The sequence below is a fragment of the Talpa occidentalis genome, unplaced genomic scaffold (assembly GCF_014898055.3).
Source record: "Talpa occidentalis isolate TD23 unplaced genomic scaffold, MPIMG_talOcc4v2.1 talOcc4.5, whole genome shotgun sequence".
Lineage (NCBI taxonomy): Eukaryota > Metazoa > Chordata > Mammalia > Eulipotyphla > Talpidae > Talpa > Talpa occidentalis.
The window spans coordinates 47,823,599-47,839,453 of record NW_023604861.1 but is presented as its reverse complement, the minus strand read 5'-3'; the positions used below and the strand labels follow the sequence as shown (position 1 = coordinate 47,839,453).

At 46.8% G+C, this 15,855-nt stretch overlaps 1 protein-coding gene across 16 annotated transcripts in view; it reads left to right on the top strand.

The window, feature by feature from the left end:
- Nucleotides 1–15,855, top strand: part of SLC7A1 (solute carrier family 7 member 1) — a 67,274-nt gene that overhangs the window by 28,980 nt on the left and 22,439 nt on the right. For 10 of the 16 annotated variants that reach the window (XM_037527088.2, XM_054701975.1, XM_037527085.2 and 7 more), the window contains 3 exons: nucleotides 1,987–2,083; nucleotides 6,782–6,895; nucleotides 15,414–15,797. In XM_037527088.2, coding sequence (XP_037382985.1) covers nucleotides 15,428–15,797 — 370 coding nt within the window. In that variant the 5' untranslated portion in view covers nucleotides 1,987–2,083; nucleotides 6,782–6,895; nucleotides 15,414–15,427. Of the gene's footprint in view, nucleotides 1–1,986; nucleotides 2,084–6,781; nucleotides 6,896–13,098; nucleotides 13,825–15,142; nucleotides 15,200–15,413; nucleotides 15,798–15,855 lie in introns of those variants that run through there. The other 6 variants (XM_054701976.1, XM_037527099.2, XM_054701977.1 and 3 more) reach the window with 6 other exon arrangements.

Here is a 15,855-nt window from a genome sequence, read left to right as displayed (position 1 = left end):
CAAATGAGCTTGGTTTCTACTTGTTTTTTAAGTAGCCTAAAACAAAAATGTATAATTTTGCAGTTGTGGCGGTCAGAAGTTCAAAATAGATCTCACTAAGCTCTATCATGGTATTGGCAGGGGTGTGTTTCTTTCTTAAGACTCTAGAGAGCAAATCGGGTTCCTTGTCTTCCCCAACTCTGGAGGCCACCTGGACTGCTTGGACCACAGTCACCTGGCATGAGGGAGTCTCTCATTCCACCCCATTCATTTTGACTCCAGCACCCTCTCCCACCTTTTCAGGACTAGTGATCACGTTGCCCACCCCAGGAAAATACTTCCATCTCAATGTGTGCTCAGGTTCCTAGAACTAGGATTTTGTCTTTTTTGGGGGGCGGGGCAAGGAATGGGAGAATGATTGTCATCTTCGAGTCTCTACATTTTTACATTCAGTTCCCACTCTGGAACATTTTCTCCCCCTCCATAGTGTTGCGTAAACTCATTGCAAAACCTTTCCTGACGTCGGCCAGTGAGCAGAGCCGCCTACTTTCCTGCCACGACAGAGCCGCCATGAGACTCTGCATGTCAGCGTCCACCTTGTTGGAAGGCCTGTGTGTCTGTGTCCCCCCTGGGTGGGGAACCTGAGCCTTCTCCTCTTCGCTCCTCTTAGTGCTCTCATGGTACTTGGCACATGATAGAGAAGGAGCAGTTTTTGACACTTTTGGCCGTTTGACTGTGGCTGTGTTTTAGATGCTATTAGTGAATATTGAGTTTCTCCGGTCAGATAGTGGCATCCTATCATGTTGGTGTTTGTCATATTTAGGAGTTACCAAAATATTTATAAATAAATAAATATAAGTAAATAGCCACTACCAACTGGTTCATGAAAAATGTATCTATAAGGAAAAATAAAGCAAATATGGCAAAATTGGTAAATATAGACGAAAAGTATATATTTAACTTTTCTATAGGTTTGGATATTTTCAAAATAAAAAGTGGAAAAGGATGAGATATTAATGTAAAACGAACATATAAGAGGTGTTGCTAGGGATTACATTTGTTGGAAATGCTGGTTTTCTGCTCAAGTTAGAAAACTCTAGCAATCAGCCTCTTAAGCTTTTTTGGCATAATGATAATCCCCTGTGGGTTAACACTAGGTCCAAAATATATTCCAGAAGCTTAATTACATCGCTCTCCTCTGTGGCATGCATATGCAATGCAGGGGATGGACTGTTTGCATGCAGCTTTGCACGCCACTCATGGAGGACGTCCTCCCACCGTGCCCTCAGCGAGGGGTGACAGTGGCTGCATTCACAGTGACAGTGTCAGTCATTCGATCTCATTCCCTCCAGGACTGCAGTGCCCTCCGTCAAGCATGGTCCATGTAGAGCAATCTGGGACCTCTCCCTAGGTCATAAGTGCAGGTGTGTGTGTGTATGTGTGTGCACTGTCTCATGTCAGCTAACTCAGCGGATGGCTACAGAGGTGGGAATCTGGCTGTTTCTTGGAGAACCAGCTAAGGTTTTCCGTTCCTGCTGACTAGTTCTCAACACCAGTGTTAGGAGAGGCCTCATTCCTCTCTCTGGCTCCTTGCAAGGGTCAGAATGCTTGCATGCCCATTTCTGTATTCTAGATTTGTAGAAAACCTATGTACATAACCTGGGTGATGCTTTTGAGCCTTTCTTATTTGAAATATGCTCATTCATTTATTGAGGTAACATGTTTAGATCTCTTACTTGGAGGCCCTTCTAGTCTAGTTTCTTCTCTTTTCTAGAGTCCCCCACTGATTCCCCTTTAAAGTTGTAATTTGCCTCCCTCCTGCCCCGTCCCTGTGATGGGAGCCCCCTAGCTATCCTGGCCATTTGTCCCATCTAAAGTTGGTGTTGCAGTTGGGGTGTCTTTTCCTAATGCTGAACTGAACAGATTCATCCTTTCCTATAACAATCACAGACTTGGAAGTTCTGGATCCCAAATAGGTGGAGTCTAATGTCTCTTCTTGCCTTTCAGGAGCCAGTAGCTGTCATCCTGCCCCCCCCTAGGATGTCTTTCTTCATGACTCAGACAATACTTCGGTGCTAAGACAAGGAGTCCTGACCCATTGCAGGTACTCTCTGCACACAGGCACCACAGCAGGATGGTCTCCTTTGTGCTGGGGTTTTAAGTTAACAGATAACTCTAGGTCATTGTCTTTTAAAATTTTTAACTGCTGTGCTTTTTCAGACTCATTTAGTTTCTTATGCTCCACGGACTAATCAGAAAACAGATTTGCCTTTTTATTTTAGAGGGCTGCTTAAACTCTACATTTCCTTCAAATAGAACCCTTAATGTCCTACCAGTGCAAAGACTTTGTGCAAAGACATGGTCAGCAGGCAATCTCTGGAGGAAGGATCTGTTTCCCCTTGGCCCTGGTGCCTTGTGGCCTTCAGCACTTAGGGGCCCGTGCCGCTCACAGTGGTCCTGCTTGGCTGTGGAGGAGGGCAGCGCTGCAGCGGCTGTGAGTGGAGCTGGGTTTCTGTGTTGGACTCTTGCAGTCTTTTCATTTCTCAAAGTCAAGCGCTGATTCCAGTTTCCTTCCTCCTCCAAGCCTTTCATCTCACTCCTATTCCTCTCACTCGCCTACTTTTCATCTTTTCACTTAAAAGTTCTTCTGTAGCACGTTGGGTTTAGGTGCTGTTACTGTCTGCTGTGGATTAGTGCATCACAGGTTAGCCCTTGGGGCCCCAGGGTCCTTGGTGGGGGAGGGGTGGGGTGGGGCAGGACTGGAGCCAAATGGGGAGGGCAGTGAAGGTCAAGGCTGGTCAGTGGGCTCAGTGTGTCTCTCTCTCTCTTTTTAAGGACTGAGATTTTTTTTTAATTTTTTTTTTTTAGATTTTATTTTTTATTCATACAATAGCTGGGGTACAGGCCAGAGGCATGGGAGGGTGAGAGGATTCACCAGACACAGAGTGGGAGCAGAACAGGCAGACAGACTGAAAGCACTGCTGAGGGGAGCAATGGGGCATGACAGGAAAGGTCTGCCCCACCATGTGGAAATCACCCTGGCTGGCCGGGAGTCGAACCAGCGCTGCAGAGGCTGCGGACAGCTTCACAGCACTGCGCTCAACCTGCTGCGCCACCGAGGAAGCCCAGCGTCTCTCTCTCTTTAAGTTAGAAAGGCCCCACTCTTTTCTGATTCTTATATTTGCATTTGACATAGAATGTAGTTTGGGACAAAAGGGTTTTACTGCTAAAATACTTGACTACTGGTTTTTCTCTCTTAAAATAACAGGTTATTTGCATGGGGAGACGTCATCATTATTGTTGGTATTTTACTCATCACAAAAAAAACGGAAGCATAGTTTCTTCAGTTGCATGCGTGTAAAGAACCTTACCAGTCTTTTATCCTTTTCTTTCACATTCTTACTGTGCTTTGGAGCCATTCACATTCTTGACTCCTAACATGTAATAATCTGGAGCAGCAGACCATGCCAGCTCCTTCATCAGAAGGACTTTGGGGGATATATCTAGTGACCTTTGCCACGTGTGAGCATCTTTGAGCAGAAGGAAACAGGAAGAGCTCCCCATGGCTTCTGTTTCTGGGGAGGTGTACAAGTGTAAATAAGTACCTTAAGTTTATGAGGCTGCTGCAACCTTGTAAATATCAGAAATGAAGGTACAGAGTTACCAGGTGCACTTTCCAATAAGATAGGTCAAGACAGTCAATAAGATAGGTCCTTGCCATGGGGCAGTGGGAGGATATTCTGTCCAGGGCAGAAGCCGTTGTCCTCCTTGAATATCCTTTTTTCCCCTTATCTGTGTTCAAATTAGAGTGAGTTTGTTTCACATCCTCCTGCTGCCACCGTCAGCTGTGTCTCTGCTGTTTTGGCAGACTATTTTAGAGCTCTTCCTCTCTTTCCTAATACCCAGGCTTTGAGGGGGTTGGGGGTTAGTGGTCACAGCTGAGTGAAAAGCCACAGACTGTTTTGTTTCTCTAGGTTGACAGTGTGTATGGGTGTCCTGGGATGGTTTCTAGATCCTCAGACAGAGGTCCTCAGCTATGTCTAAATCAGGAATTCACAGCTGACCAAATGGGAGTCCTCTTGTCCTCTATCACCCTGCCAGGAGGGAATGGCTCCAGCGTGCTCAGTTCTGCTGTAGGGAGGTTGTAGGTTCAGTCACTTTGTGAGCTGCTTTAGAACGCAGCTGCAGTTTTTTTTTTTTTAATAGAGGCATGTTTATTTCTTTTTATTTATTTGTTTTGTTTGTTCTGTTTACACATGCACTGGGTACAGTTAGAAGCGCGGGAGGGTGAGAGAATTCACCAGAGCCAGAGCGGGGAGCAGAGCAGGCAGAAGGACCGAAGTACACTGCTGAGGGGAGCAGCGGGCGGCAGGAGAGGTCTGCGCGCCATGTGGGACCCTCCTCAGGTGGCCGGGGAGCAGCCGGGGATCGAACCGGCGCCGCAGAGGCCACGGGCAGCTTCGTAACCCAGCGCTCAACCGCTGTGCCACCGGGGAGGCCCCGCAGCTGCAGTTTTGCCACATTGTTTGTATAGGAAAATGTGTGTCTCAGTGAGCTTCCAGAAGGCAAGGTGCCCTCACAGTTGGTTTTTCTGTGGCAGTGGGGCACAGAGAGCATTGTCTGGGGCATTAGGTGCAATGTCTATTTTCAGTCTAACAATTCTCCAAAAACAACAGAAGTCTGTGCTATGTCTCCTCATCCTCTGAGACTTGAAGTCTAATTGTAAAGCTGTAACCAAAGAAGGAAGAATTTCAGTGACCCGCAGTCTGGATAAGGCACGTTGGCATACCATGAGACTCTGGGATCAAACTCGCATGCTGGAGTGACTGTGTGTCATTAACCCACAGCACTGGAGCAGGTGGCACTGTCTGTGGCCTGTTTGCATACATGGTAACCCTGACATGCTCACAGACTCATTCACACCAGCTCAGTTCTCTGCTCTCTGCTCTATTGGAAATGACTGTATTTGTTCAACATACTGGGCTGCTTTGTTCTCACCTGGTCCTCTGGTGCAGTCCTTTCCTGGGCTTTGATCATTCAGGCACGCATTCTGATATTTGCAGAATCCCAGAGATTCTGGCATTCTCATTTACTGGCTATTTCCTTCTGAGGGGTTTCAGGCAGATTGAATCATGCTCTCTTTTATGGTAGACTGTTCTGTCACCGCCTCAGGGGATGTTCCTTTAAGTGAATCACATACACAGAAAACCTGTTGGTGGAAGGACAGGACAGGTAGTGGTTGGATGGAAGACAGGTAAGGTGTAAGGTGGCAATGACACTAGGAGGCAGTGACGCATCTTTTTGTGACTTTTTTTTTTTTTTTTTTTGGGTGGGAGTGTTTGAAATCCTGGCACCAATGTAGTTTGGTTGTAAATAGAACAGGGAGACCTACCAAAAATGTGACATTTCCTGCTTAGGGATTATATGTGCATTACACATGTACTTGCCTCTTAGATAATTCCTATGGTAACCGCAGGTGTTGGTATTATGTGTGTCTCAGGGATTTTGAGGTAAAAACCAGACACGGGGAACAGATGGCAGGTAAACATGAAAGGTTATAGCATTTGCTTGCGTAAAAGGTGTTTTATTAATTGGCTTAAACATATTGTGCTCAAAGACAAGTGTATTGGCTTGCTACTCAACGAAAGGAAGGCTGAGCCCCAGGAAGCTGGCATCCTGGTGCTGTTTCCCTCCACTCTGTCCTTCACAACAAGATAGGATTTTGTTCATGTCCATCCTTTGCTTAATCATTGTACAAGCAAATTGCCAATTTCTTAGCTGGCTCCTGAGTGCTCCCCTCCTCCTTTCCACTCACCCGAGCTCCTCTTGTCTCACCTTTGCTCCCCTCCGGCTTATGCTTCTTCTCCCCAGTTATGGTGAAGCCTATTGGGAGGTGAGAGCAAACTGAAAAAATTCACTTACGTCCCTCACAGTATAGAAAAAAAACGTGTGTACCTATGAGTTTCTCTCAGCAGCCCCCAGCTTTTGAATAGCCTGTGAGTCACACTCCTTTTTTCTTCTCTGAAATTCACGTGGCCTTTGCTGATTTTAGTTTCATTCCCCAAATTGTACAGATTCATGTCTCAGGGCATAGCTGGTGAGAGGTAAGAACACATCTTCTTATTACAGATATTCTTGGCTGGTTTTCTAGCTAAAAAATGACTCAGCATTGACAATTTCGTATGGTTCAAGCTAACTCTACAGGAAAGACTGTTGCAGAGACTAGTGTTGGCTGTGGCTTACAGCTTTGCAGGGCTGCCCCGGTCTTAGGGGTGGGGCGCGTGATATGGGTCATGAAAAGAGTTTCCTCATTGTTTTCTGGGTCACCCTAAATGAGTTCCTTTCTTTTCATGTTTACATTTGGAAATTTCTAAATGTGCACTTGTGTAGAAAGAAAGCATAATGGAGCCCCACTTACCCTATTATTTCCATCTCATAGATGCCCTCTTGACATGGGTTTAACTTGTCTTTGGACCTCTCTGCCTTCCTTTTTTTCCTACTTGTTAGTTGGGTTCATTAAGAGGATTTCATTCACCTTAATTTCATAAGCAATATACCATAGAGAAAATAGTAAAAATGCAGAAAATTTAAAAAGCCCATAATCTCTGTGCAGAAATGCTACCTCGATGCCCCTGTCTACTAGACCATTCTTTATATACACTTACAGTATGTATGTTACTACACTTTTAACTTTATGTGCTGCTTTGACGTATTGCCGCACTTTTATCAGGACAGAAGATCGCCAGCATTTTGTTTTGTCTGGCTTTTTTTTCTTAGACTCTGCTCTCTGTTTGCCCTCTAGAATTTACCTCTTGAAGACTCGGTTGGCCCCTGCAGCCCAAATTAACTTGCACTTCCTCAGTCCCAAAGAAAGTTCCAATTATCTCAAAGGCAGTGAGTGGTCCAGCAGCTGGAGGTAAGTGGGTGGGTTATGTTGATTTATTCCACTTGTGAATATATAATTGACATAATTTTTACAGAGGTATGGGCAGTCAAAAAGACGTTGTCACTTAACCCATGTGAATCTTTTATTTGTAGGATTTCAGTCAGGTTGACAAATGGAATAAGAAATTGTCGAGTGGCAAGGGCAATAAGCTTGACCAAAGTTGAGTCATTGTAGCTCACCTACCGTGAAATAGCCTTCTAGAATTAGGTCACCCAGGTTCAAATCCTGGCTCCTGTTCTTACAGGTGAAGTGACTGTGCACTGTAGATTCCTGGGAATCTGTTTTCCAAATCTTTTCTGCCCCTATTTTTTTTTTTTTTTTTTTTTTTTGCAGCTTGTCTACTTTGAAGGAATGCATTTTCTAGAAATTTCATGTTTTTTTCAAAGTTGCTTATGGGGGGAAATGCCTGGGGTTATTACAGGTTTGTTGAGTGAGTAAATGTGTAAATGGAAAAGTATTGGTCTGTGAATGTCCAGTGAATGTTACGTCAGCTTTGCATGGAATCTCTCCTTTGCTGTGCTCTAGTTCCAGGTGCTAGTTCTTAGGCTTTTTAGAAGGAGCCATGGAAAATTCTATTTCATCTTTCGCGATACCTTGGAGGCCCAGAGAATTAAAGAGGCATTGTTGTGGTAGTAAGGGTGAATTATAAACTTAGGAGAACTTGATTTAAGACATTTCTTTTCCACTTAGGATTTGAGAGCCAATTCTGTAACAATTTGTGAGGCTCCAGTGAAGTGCTCACAGCTCACACAAAGCTGACTTTATGAACAGTCCCTACTCTTAGGCCAGGTCCCTGGTTAGTTGTGGAAAATTGACACTGTCGTTGAGATGTAGTGATAAGTCTTCCCCTAGACCAGCCCAGAGGGTTTGTAGATTGCCTGGCTTCACATGACCGTGAGCATACATACGTGAGAGTGAGTGTGGTTAATGGCACACCGAGCTCCTGAGGGAATATATGTTTCTCTTGTGCTGTGTTTCTGTACACGGGGCCAGGCCACCTCTCCTGATAAAGAACGGCCCTCCCAGTGATGGAAATGCTATCCAGACACATAAATACTCTAATCACATCCTGCTGCCATAGGAGGGAACATTTCTAGATTGTATCTGGCTTTGTGAAGCTGTCGTTAGTTGTTCTTTTTCTGGTTTCTTGTTTTATGTGTCATTCTTTGATTTGAGTAAACAATATTGAAAAGATGTGAGTGTAGTTATGTATTGGGCATTAATAGGATCTGTGGTAAAGCTTCAACTAATGACAACCCTACTGACAGAAACCCTTAGCTAATTGGGATTGTCTGCCCTCTCTTCTGTGGGGGCAGATTGCTGAGATTTAAAAGAAATTGAAAGCAGTTAGCACCTATCCCTGTGGCAGGGATAACAATTCTTGGAGACTTAGGAATGACGGTGATTTTTGCTTCTTGCCTTGTTCCCAGGTGCATTACCTGACTCATCCGCACAAGCACCCTGCAGTGGTAGGATGGTTCCATGCCCATCTTTTCAGATGTAGAAACTAAGACCCCAGCACTGACTTGTTTAAGATCATGCCTTGGGGCCTTATAAAACCTGGTCAGAGGGTATAACAGGTACGCACACTGTCCTCGCAGTGGAGAAAGGGAGCCCTTCAGATGTGGCGAGGGGTAAGGGAGCATGGAACACACCCTGTGACAGAATGGGAATCTTTTAAGACTTTATAGATAGACTGTGTTGGTTGGGTTAGATTTTATCCTAAAGCTAGTATCTTTTTGTATATATATTCATTTAGAGAAATAGAAACTCTTTGGTAAATCAAAGCATTAAATATTCAGCTAAAAAAAAAATCTCTTGATGGAGAAACCCTCACAAGTTGTTGACTGTGAGGATTACCTCAGGAGAAAGAGTCAGTGTCCTGTTAGTTTCCTGAATTTATCTCAGCTGGTAATGAGCGTGCTCTGTTATGGTGCTGTAAACCCTGCTGGTGCCCTTGGTGCTAGGGGCATTTAGGCGAGTTAGGATATGGCCTTTTGGGCCGGACATGTAGATGCTGTAGGGGCAGGAACGGGCACAGTGCAGGTTTTCTGATGCCATGCAGATCGGGTAAAGGAGGAGTCAGAGTCCTCAGTAGTTTTGCAGGTTTTTTATTGGGGTTCACCAGGCATATGGCAGGCAGGGGTGCTGGCTGGGGGACTGGGAGGCTGGCAGGCCTCCCAGCCCCAGCAAGTCTTCACTCTATCTGGGCTCTCTGGCGTTCTCTGCTTCTGCTTCGGCTTCTCCTTCAGGTTCTGCTGCTGCTGGCTGGGGCTGCTGGCGTCCCCCCGTGACGCCGCCCTTAAAAGCACAGTCTTAGCTCAGCTGAATCCCATCTACCTATGCCCACACCCTATTCCAGGTGCCCACCATCAGGCATGCATTCAGGACAAGGATCCATCATCTATCCTGATGGCGGAAGGGCAGAAAAGCCTGACATTTTCTTTACCCTACAATGCTCAGCCCTGTGAGGAGACATCCTTTCCCTCCACCAGTTAACTCTGCTGTTTGTCCCTACTTTCACCCCACTGCACCTCTGGGGAGCCCATCTTTTCCAATTCACAGGACAGTGCAGGGCTTTGGAGGCAGTAGGACGTGAGTTTCCATCTTGTTTGCCTCTTTCATTCATTGGCTACATGGGTAAGTTACCTGGCAGAACTTACCAGAAGGTACCTCATCTGTCGGGGTCCTTGCATCATTAATTGAAAATATCTCCCCATGTAATTCTAATCTAGGGTTGAGAAATACTGAGTTCTAGTCAAGTTTGGGTTTCCTTATCTCTAGAATGCATGTAAATCATAGCCTATTAAGTTGGTGTGAAGATTAAAATAATTTAGGTAAAGGATCTTTCATTTGGCTGGTGCCCCAATTGTTACCAGTTATTACTATTGCTTTCTGCTTTAAAATGCAGTTCCTCTTGTTGTAGACAGCATGGCAAATAGAGAAAAGACTCAGTAATCTGAAAGATAATCTCAGTTAATGTTTTTTTATTTTACACACACCCCCCGCCTCATATATATATATATATATATATATATATATATATATATATATGCTGCTCATTGGGGTACTATGCACATTTTTTAAAAAAGATTTATTTATTTTTGCATACAAGAGCTGGGGTACAGGCCAGAGGTGTGGGGGTGAGAAGATTCACTAGAGACAGAGTGGGGAACACAACAGGGAGATTTTCCCAAGTACACTGCTGAAGGGAACAGCAGTCAAGTCAGGAGAGGTCTGCTGCACCATGTGGGTTGCTCCCTGGCAAGGCCAGGGATCAAACCCCTGCTGCAGAGGCTGCAGACTGCTTCATAGGTTGTGTCTTAACCCCTTGTGCCACCTGGGAGGCCCCTCTATGCACATTTTTTACTGGATGTTTCCCATGGTATTCAAACCGTTAAAAACTCTTGTGTGTGTACCATTTCGGCCATAGAGTTCACTCTTGAGGGGCTTGCTGCACTTCTGTAACTCTAACTGGTACAACAGTGTTAGCCCTTGGCCCTATGTGTTATTTGCTTGGACCACTTCTAAGTGTGAGCTTGTGGGGTGGCCAGCATGGAGCTGGAGCCGTGCAATGGGTCCTGTTCCTCAGGGGCCTCGTGCCTGGTGAGGGGCCGATGCACTCTGGCCAGTGTGTCTACTTTCCATTTGCCATCCCTGTCTTGGAACATCTGTGAGTAACTGCTTCCAGTGAACTGTGCTCTTGGCCTGTTCCTGGAAGCTGCGCTGGCTGGGTGGGGGTGCACCTTGGTGGACCCCCCAACTGTGCTCCTGGGTCTCCTCCTCGGTCAGCTGGAAGTCAGGTCTGAAATGCAGAGGCTCTCCCTTCCAGTCTCCTCCCCAGCAACTCTGCTCTGGTGTGGAATGAGGGTGCGTTGTACACATTGGCAGTTAATGGAACCTCAGAGGTCTCAGGCAGTTTGTACTATCAGCTTTGGTTGAATCAGTAGAAAGAACTCAGCTGCTGGGAGAGATTTTCTGATATGGCCATGGTGTTAAAAATGAGTCACCAGGGCCTCCCCGTGTGGCGCAGCGGTTGAGCGTTGGGTTGCGAAGCTGCCCGCGGCCTCTGCGGCGCCGGTTCGATCCCCGGCTGCTCCCCGACCACCGGAGAAGGATCCCACATGGTGCGCAGACCTCTCCTGCCACCCGCTGCTCCCCTCAGCAGTGTACTTCGGTCCTTCTGCCTGCTCTGCTCCCCGCTCTGGCTCTGGTGAATTCTCTCACCCTCCCGCGCTTCTGACTGTACCCAGTGCATGTATAAACAAAAAACAAACAAATATAATAAATAAATAAATAAAAACATGCCTCTATAAAAAAATAAAAAATAAAAAAAAAATAAAAAAAAAAAAAAATGAGTCACCAGGGCCTCCCCTTGTGGCGCAGCGGTTGAGCGTTGGGCTGTGAAGCTGCCTGCAGCCTCTGTAGCGCCGGTCCGATACCCGGCCACCGGAGAGGGCCCCACATGGCGCACAGACCTCTCCTGCCACCCGCTGCTCCCCTCAGCAGTGTACTTCGGTCCTTCTGCCTGCTCTGCTCCCCGCTCTGGCTCTGGTGAATTCTCTCACCCTCCCGCGCTTCTGACTGTACCCAGTGCTTGTATAAATAAATAAATAAATCTTAAAAAAAAAAATGAGTCACCAAGGCCTGGACTACAGGTGAGCTCAGTGAACTTCAGCCATTCACCTTAGATCATATGTCCACATGTGTCAGTGAGAAGCCACATTGCATGTAGTTGTAGTTTAGAAAAGCATCTTTGCAACTGAGGCTTCTGACTAGATGTGTACTTAACAGGTTCTGTGCCTCTGTCCCTGGTCAATGAAATCCCATTTCCCCCCCATGAAAGTCAAGGTCTTTGAGACAGACCTCCTGGTCCCAAATCAGCGCCCTGTTGGCCTCGCTCCTGGGCCACTGGGGGTCGTCATGCATTACCTTAGACCCTGGCTATGTTAATCACAGGCGTCACAGCAGGTGTGGATACTTGAATTTTGGTGGAGGGTAGTTGCATACTCAGTGCCGTACTTGAAGCCTCCTGTCAGATAAATGTAAACTGTCTGAGGAACTTCGAGGATCCAGGTTCCAAAGTCACATTGCACTGCAGGCAGGACTCCTGCTGCCCAGTGCTGGCACAGGTGTGGGCCAGCCCAGCTGCCACCAGCAGGCCTTGGTCATTGCTTGGTGTGCTGCAGCTTTCAGACATACATCCTTAGCCCCCATGTTTGCGTTCAGTTCTTCCATTTTCTCACCTCCTTTCATAATGCCATGCCTGCCTCTGGGGTCTCCATCTTGGTGTGTACCAATTCCAGAGACACTCAAAAAATAATTTTTTTTTTTTTCCTAAGTTTAAGTTCTTGCACCTGGGCTTGCTGACATCTGGGGGGAAGTAGATCTGGCTTTAAGGACACTTCCTTTAACACAAGTTTTTTTTCCTTCCCTTCCCTCTCCTCTCCTACAATGGCTAGAATGCTCAGAACGTTCTCTTAGAATGCTCTTTTTTGCATCCTTCCACCACTCTGGTTGAAATTCCTGTCAGGAGTATTCTGTACCCTTCCCTTTTAAAGTGGCACACGATCCAGAGCCTTCTGGGTGCCTCCAGGGCAGCCGTCCACACGTGCCGGGTACTTGGCCAGCTGCTCGTGGTGCAGGGCAGCTGAAATGACATCATCCCTGTGTGCACCCGCCCACCAGTGGGACCCAGGTGACCAGCACCCTGGCAGAGACCCAGTTTCCTTACTTGGCCTGATGCAAGTATAAAGCACAGAGCACTCCTGTTGTAATGACAGATTTCACTCTGGTGGCTTCCTCCAGGTGCCTGGGCTGTTCTAAAGGCCACTTAAAAGCAGAAATATTTACTTAGCAAATTGCTTTTTAAGATTTATTTTTATTTATGCGTATAAGAACTGTGGTGTAGGCCAGAGGTTCAGGAGGTGGGTTGAGAAGATTCACCAGAGACAGTGGGGAGCAGAACAGGCGGATCTACTGAAATACACTGCTGAGGGGCCAGCGGTGAGACAGGAGAGGTCTGCTGCACTATGTGGGGTTAGCTCCCTGGCTAGGGATCGAATTCAGGCCATAGTGGTGATAGTGCTGAGATTTAACTCCTGGACCACCAGGGAGGCCCTCCAGTTAAATTCTTTAAGGAAGAAGCAAAATGCCCAGGAATTATCTCTGGGCTCACTCAGCAGTGCTGGAACCTTACCTGGTCCCTATGTCACAAAGGGTCCTCCAGCCCTCACTGAGAAGGCCTGCCTCCAGCCACTCAGAGCCCCGACTTGACAGCATGGGAACCCTGTCTTCTCCCTTGCCTCGCCGAACCACCTCAGAATCTACTTTGACCTGAGAGCTTGCTAAAACACACCCTTAAGTTTCCGAAAACAAGCCTGAAAGCTATTGATCTCTGTTCTTGTTCTTATCTTGGTCACAGTGCCTGCCCTTTTCTGCTCTTATCAGACCCTTGTGTCTGATTTTCCTGTTCCATGATCACGTCATCTTCCCTCATTTCCTAGCACTTCCTCCCCACCTTACAGTGATATTATTTCCTTCCCACCTGTAAAGCCAGAGCTCTGGCTGAGGAACCGGCCCACTGTGCCTCAGAGCTCCGTGACCTTGTTTGACACTTGGCTCTCTGTGCCACTTATTCTCATCTTTGTAACAAGGGGATCAGCTTGGATGATCTGTAATCTTCATTTTAGCTAAAAACTTCACCAGGGTTGAAGAATTTTGTTCTCTTCTCTTGGTCTGTCAGCTAAAAGGCAGAAAGGACCACCAGGCCCTCTGTGACTCAGAGCTGGCAGGGACAGACCCTGCAGGGGCGTGCAGGCGTGAGGTGGCGGCGGCTGCCGAGTTGTCCTGCACCAGAGTGAAGCCTCAGGGGTGCCAGATACTCAGCAGCTGGGCAGGTGTGTGCTTTGCTAATTTTGCCATTTCCATTTAGACTATTTTTATTTCCCAATGACTGACTTGTGGCAAAGTTTGATAAATAACAGTTGATAAAGATGAAAAACGACCTTAGCAGCCAAAAATCATAATGGCTCATCTCTGTGTATGCTGTTTGTTTGCTTGTTTTTAATAAATTCTATTCTACAATAGATTTATGGAAACGTTGTGAAGATGGTATGGAGCTTCCATATAAACCCCATGTCTAGTTTATCCTGGTATTAACGTCTTACACTGGGTGTGGTACATTAATTATAAATGATGGATTGACATTGATACTACTGAAGTTAGCACTTTATCCAGATTTCCTGTTTCCCCCTAGTGTCCTTTTTCTTTTGCAGGATCCCCTTCAGGTTCTCACATTCTGTTTAACCATCACATCTCCTTAAACTCCTCTTGGTTGTGACAATTTTTCAGACTGTTTTTGGTGGCCTTGACAGTTTTGAAGTGCATGATCAGGTGTTTTGTAGATTGTCCCTCACGTGTGAATTGTCCTATATTTTCCCATGGTTAGACAGGAGGTTGGGGTTTTGGAAAGTGTCCTCATAGAGTCTCACGGCCAGTAGGACTTGTTTACTGTCGGCCTGACCACCGGTGCAGGTTGGGGTCTATCAGGTTCTCCACTGGAAAGTCACTCTCCTGCCCTTTCCAGGCTGTCCTTCTCTGGATGCCCATATTTAAGGGTGGGGAGTCGTATTCTTCAGGGGGCCCCAATTCATTATGGCCAGGGACTTCCCAGCTGTGCTCGCCCCTCAGAATAACCGTCTCGGAAAGTCTGGCCTGTGAGTTAGGAGAGGGACTGAAGCCCTGCCCTGGGATGCTTTGCTGGCCTGCGGCTCCCAGGACTTGCTGGAGGGTGTGCCCTCTAGAAGGGCGCATGGCAGCCATGTGAATGTGGCCTCTCCAGAAGCATTTCACAAGCTCTTGGACAATATTTTGGTCTGCCCTGGAGAGGGCAGAAGCACTAACAGTTACAAAATGCCCTGAGTTGTAATAATTCCACATTTTGCTGCTCTGTACCTCACTCTGTATTAATTTCAAAGTAGAAACAGCTTGGTCCTTGCCCTCCAAGGACTCCAGAAAGGTCTAAACAGCATTGTCATTGCTACTCAAGCCCTTTGAGTTTTAATAATGAAATTCAAATATTGTTTGGTTTGGCTTCCATGACTGTATACTTGGAATAACATCCTGTTTTTCTTGGTGAATTGCATGATTATTGCGAGGCAGGAACAATGCCATTAATGTGTGTTTCCTATACTACATAATTTCTGCCCGCCACAGGCTTTCCAGCTAAGAAGAACTGAGATAAATGTGGACGCTCACAGACCTCAAAGGAAGGTCAGCTAGTACATTGATCTCCTGGGTGCTCGGCTTAAGCCTGAGAAAAGAGAAGCCATATGTGAATTTTCTGATCACCAACAATGGAATTTGGAAACTTCGGCAAATGACCTCATAGTAGAGGACCTCATATCTCTCTGCGCTGTGAGAGCAGGGTAGCAGGGGAACAGATAGTTACAATGCAGTAAGTGCTTGTGTTCTTTTCCTTTGGCAGATTGGAAAAGCAAAATGGGGTGTAAAGTACTACTCAACATTGGCCAGCAGATGTTGCGGCGGAAGGTGGTGGACTGCAGCCGTGAAGAGAGCCGGCTCTCTCGATGCTTGAACACTTTCGACCTGGTGGCGCTCGGGGTGGGCAGCACGCTGGGCGCTGGTGTCTATGTCCTGGCTGGAGCAGTGGCCCGAGTGGATGCTGGCCCCGCCATTGTCATCTCCTTCCTGATCGCCGCGCTGGCTTCTGTGCTGGCGGGCCTCTGCTACGGCGAGTTTGGCGCTCGGGTCCCCAAGACGGGTTCAGCCTACCTCTACAGCTATGTCACCGTCGGGGAGCTCTGGGCCTTCATCACCGGCTGGAACTTAATCCTCTCCTATATCATCGGTGAGTCCCAGGAGGTCCAGACCCTCCCCACATCTGTTTTTTCCTGCCTTCTCCCCAA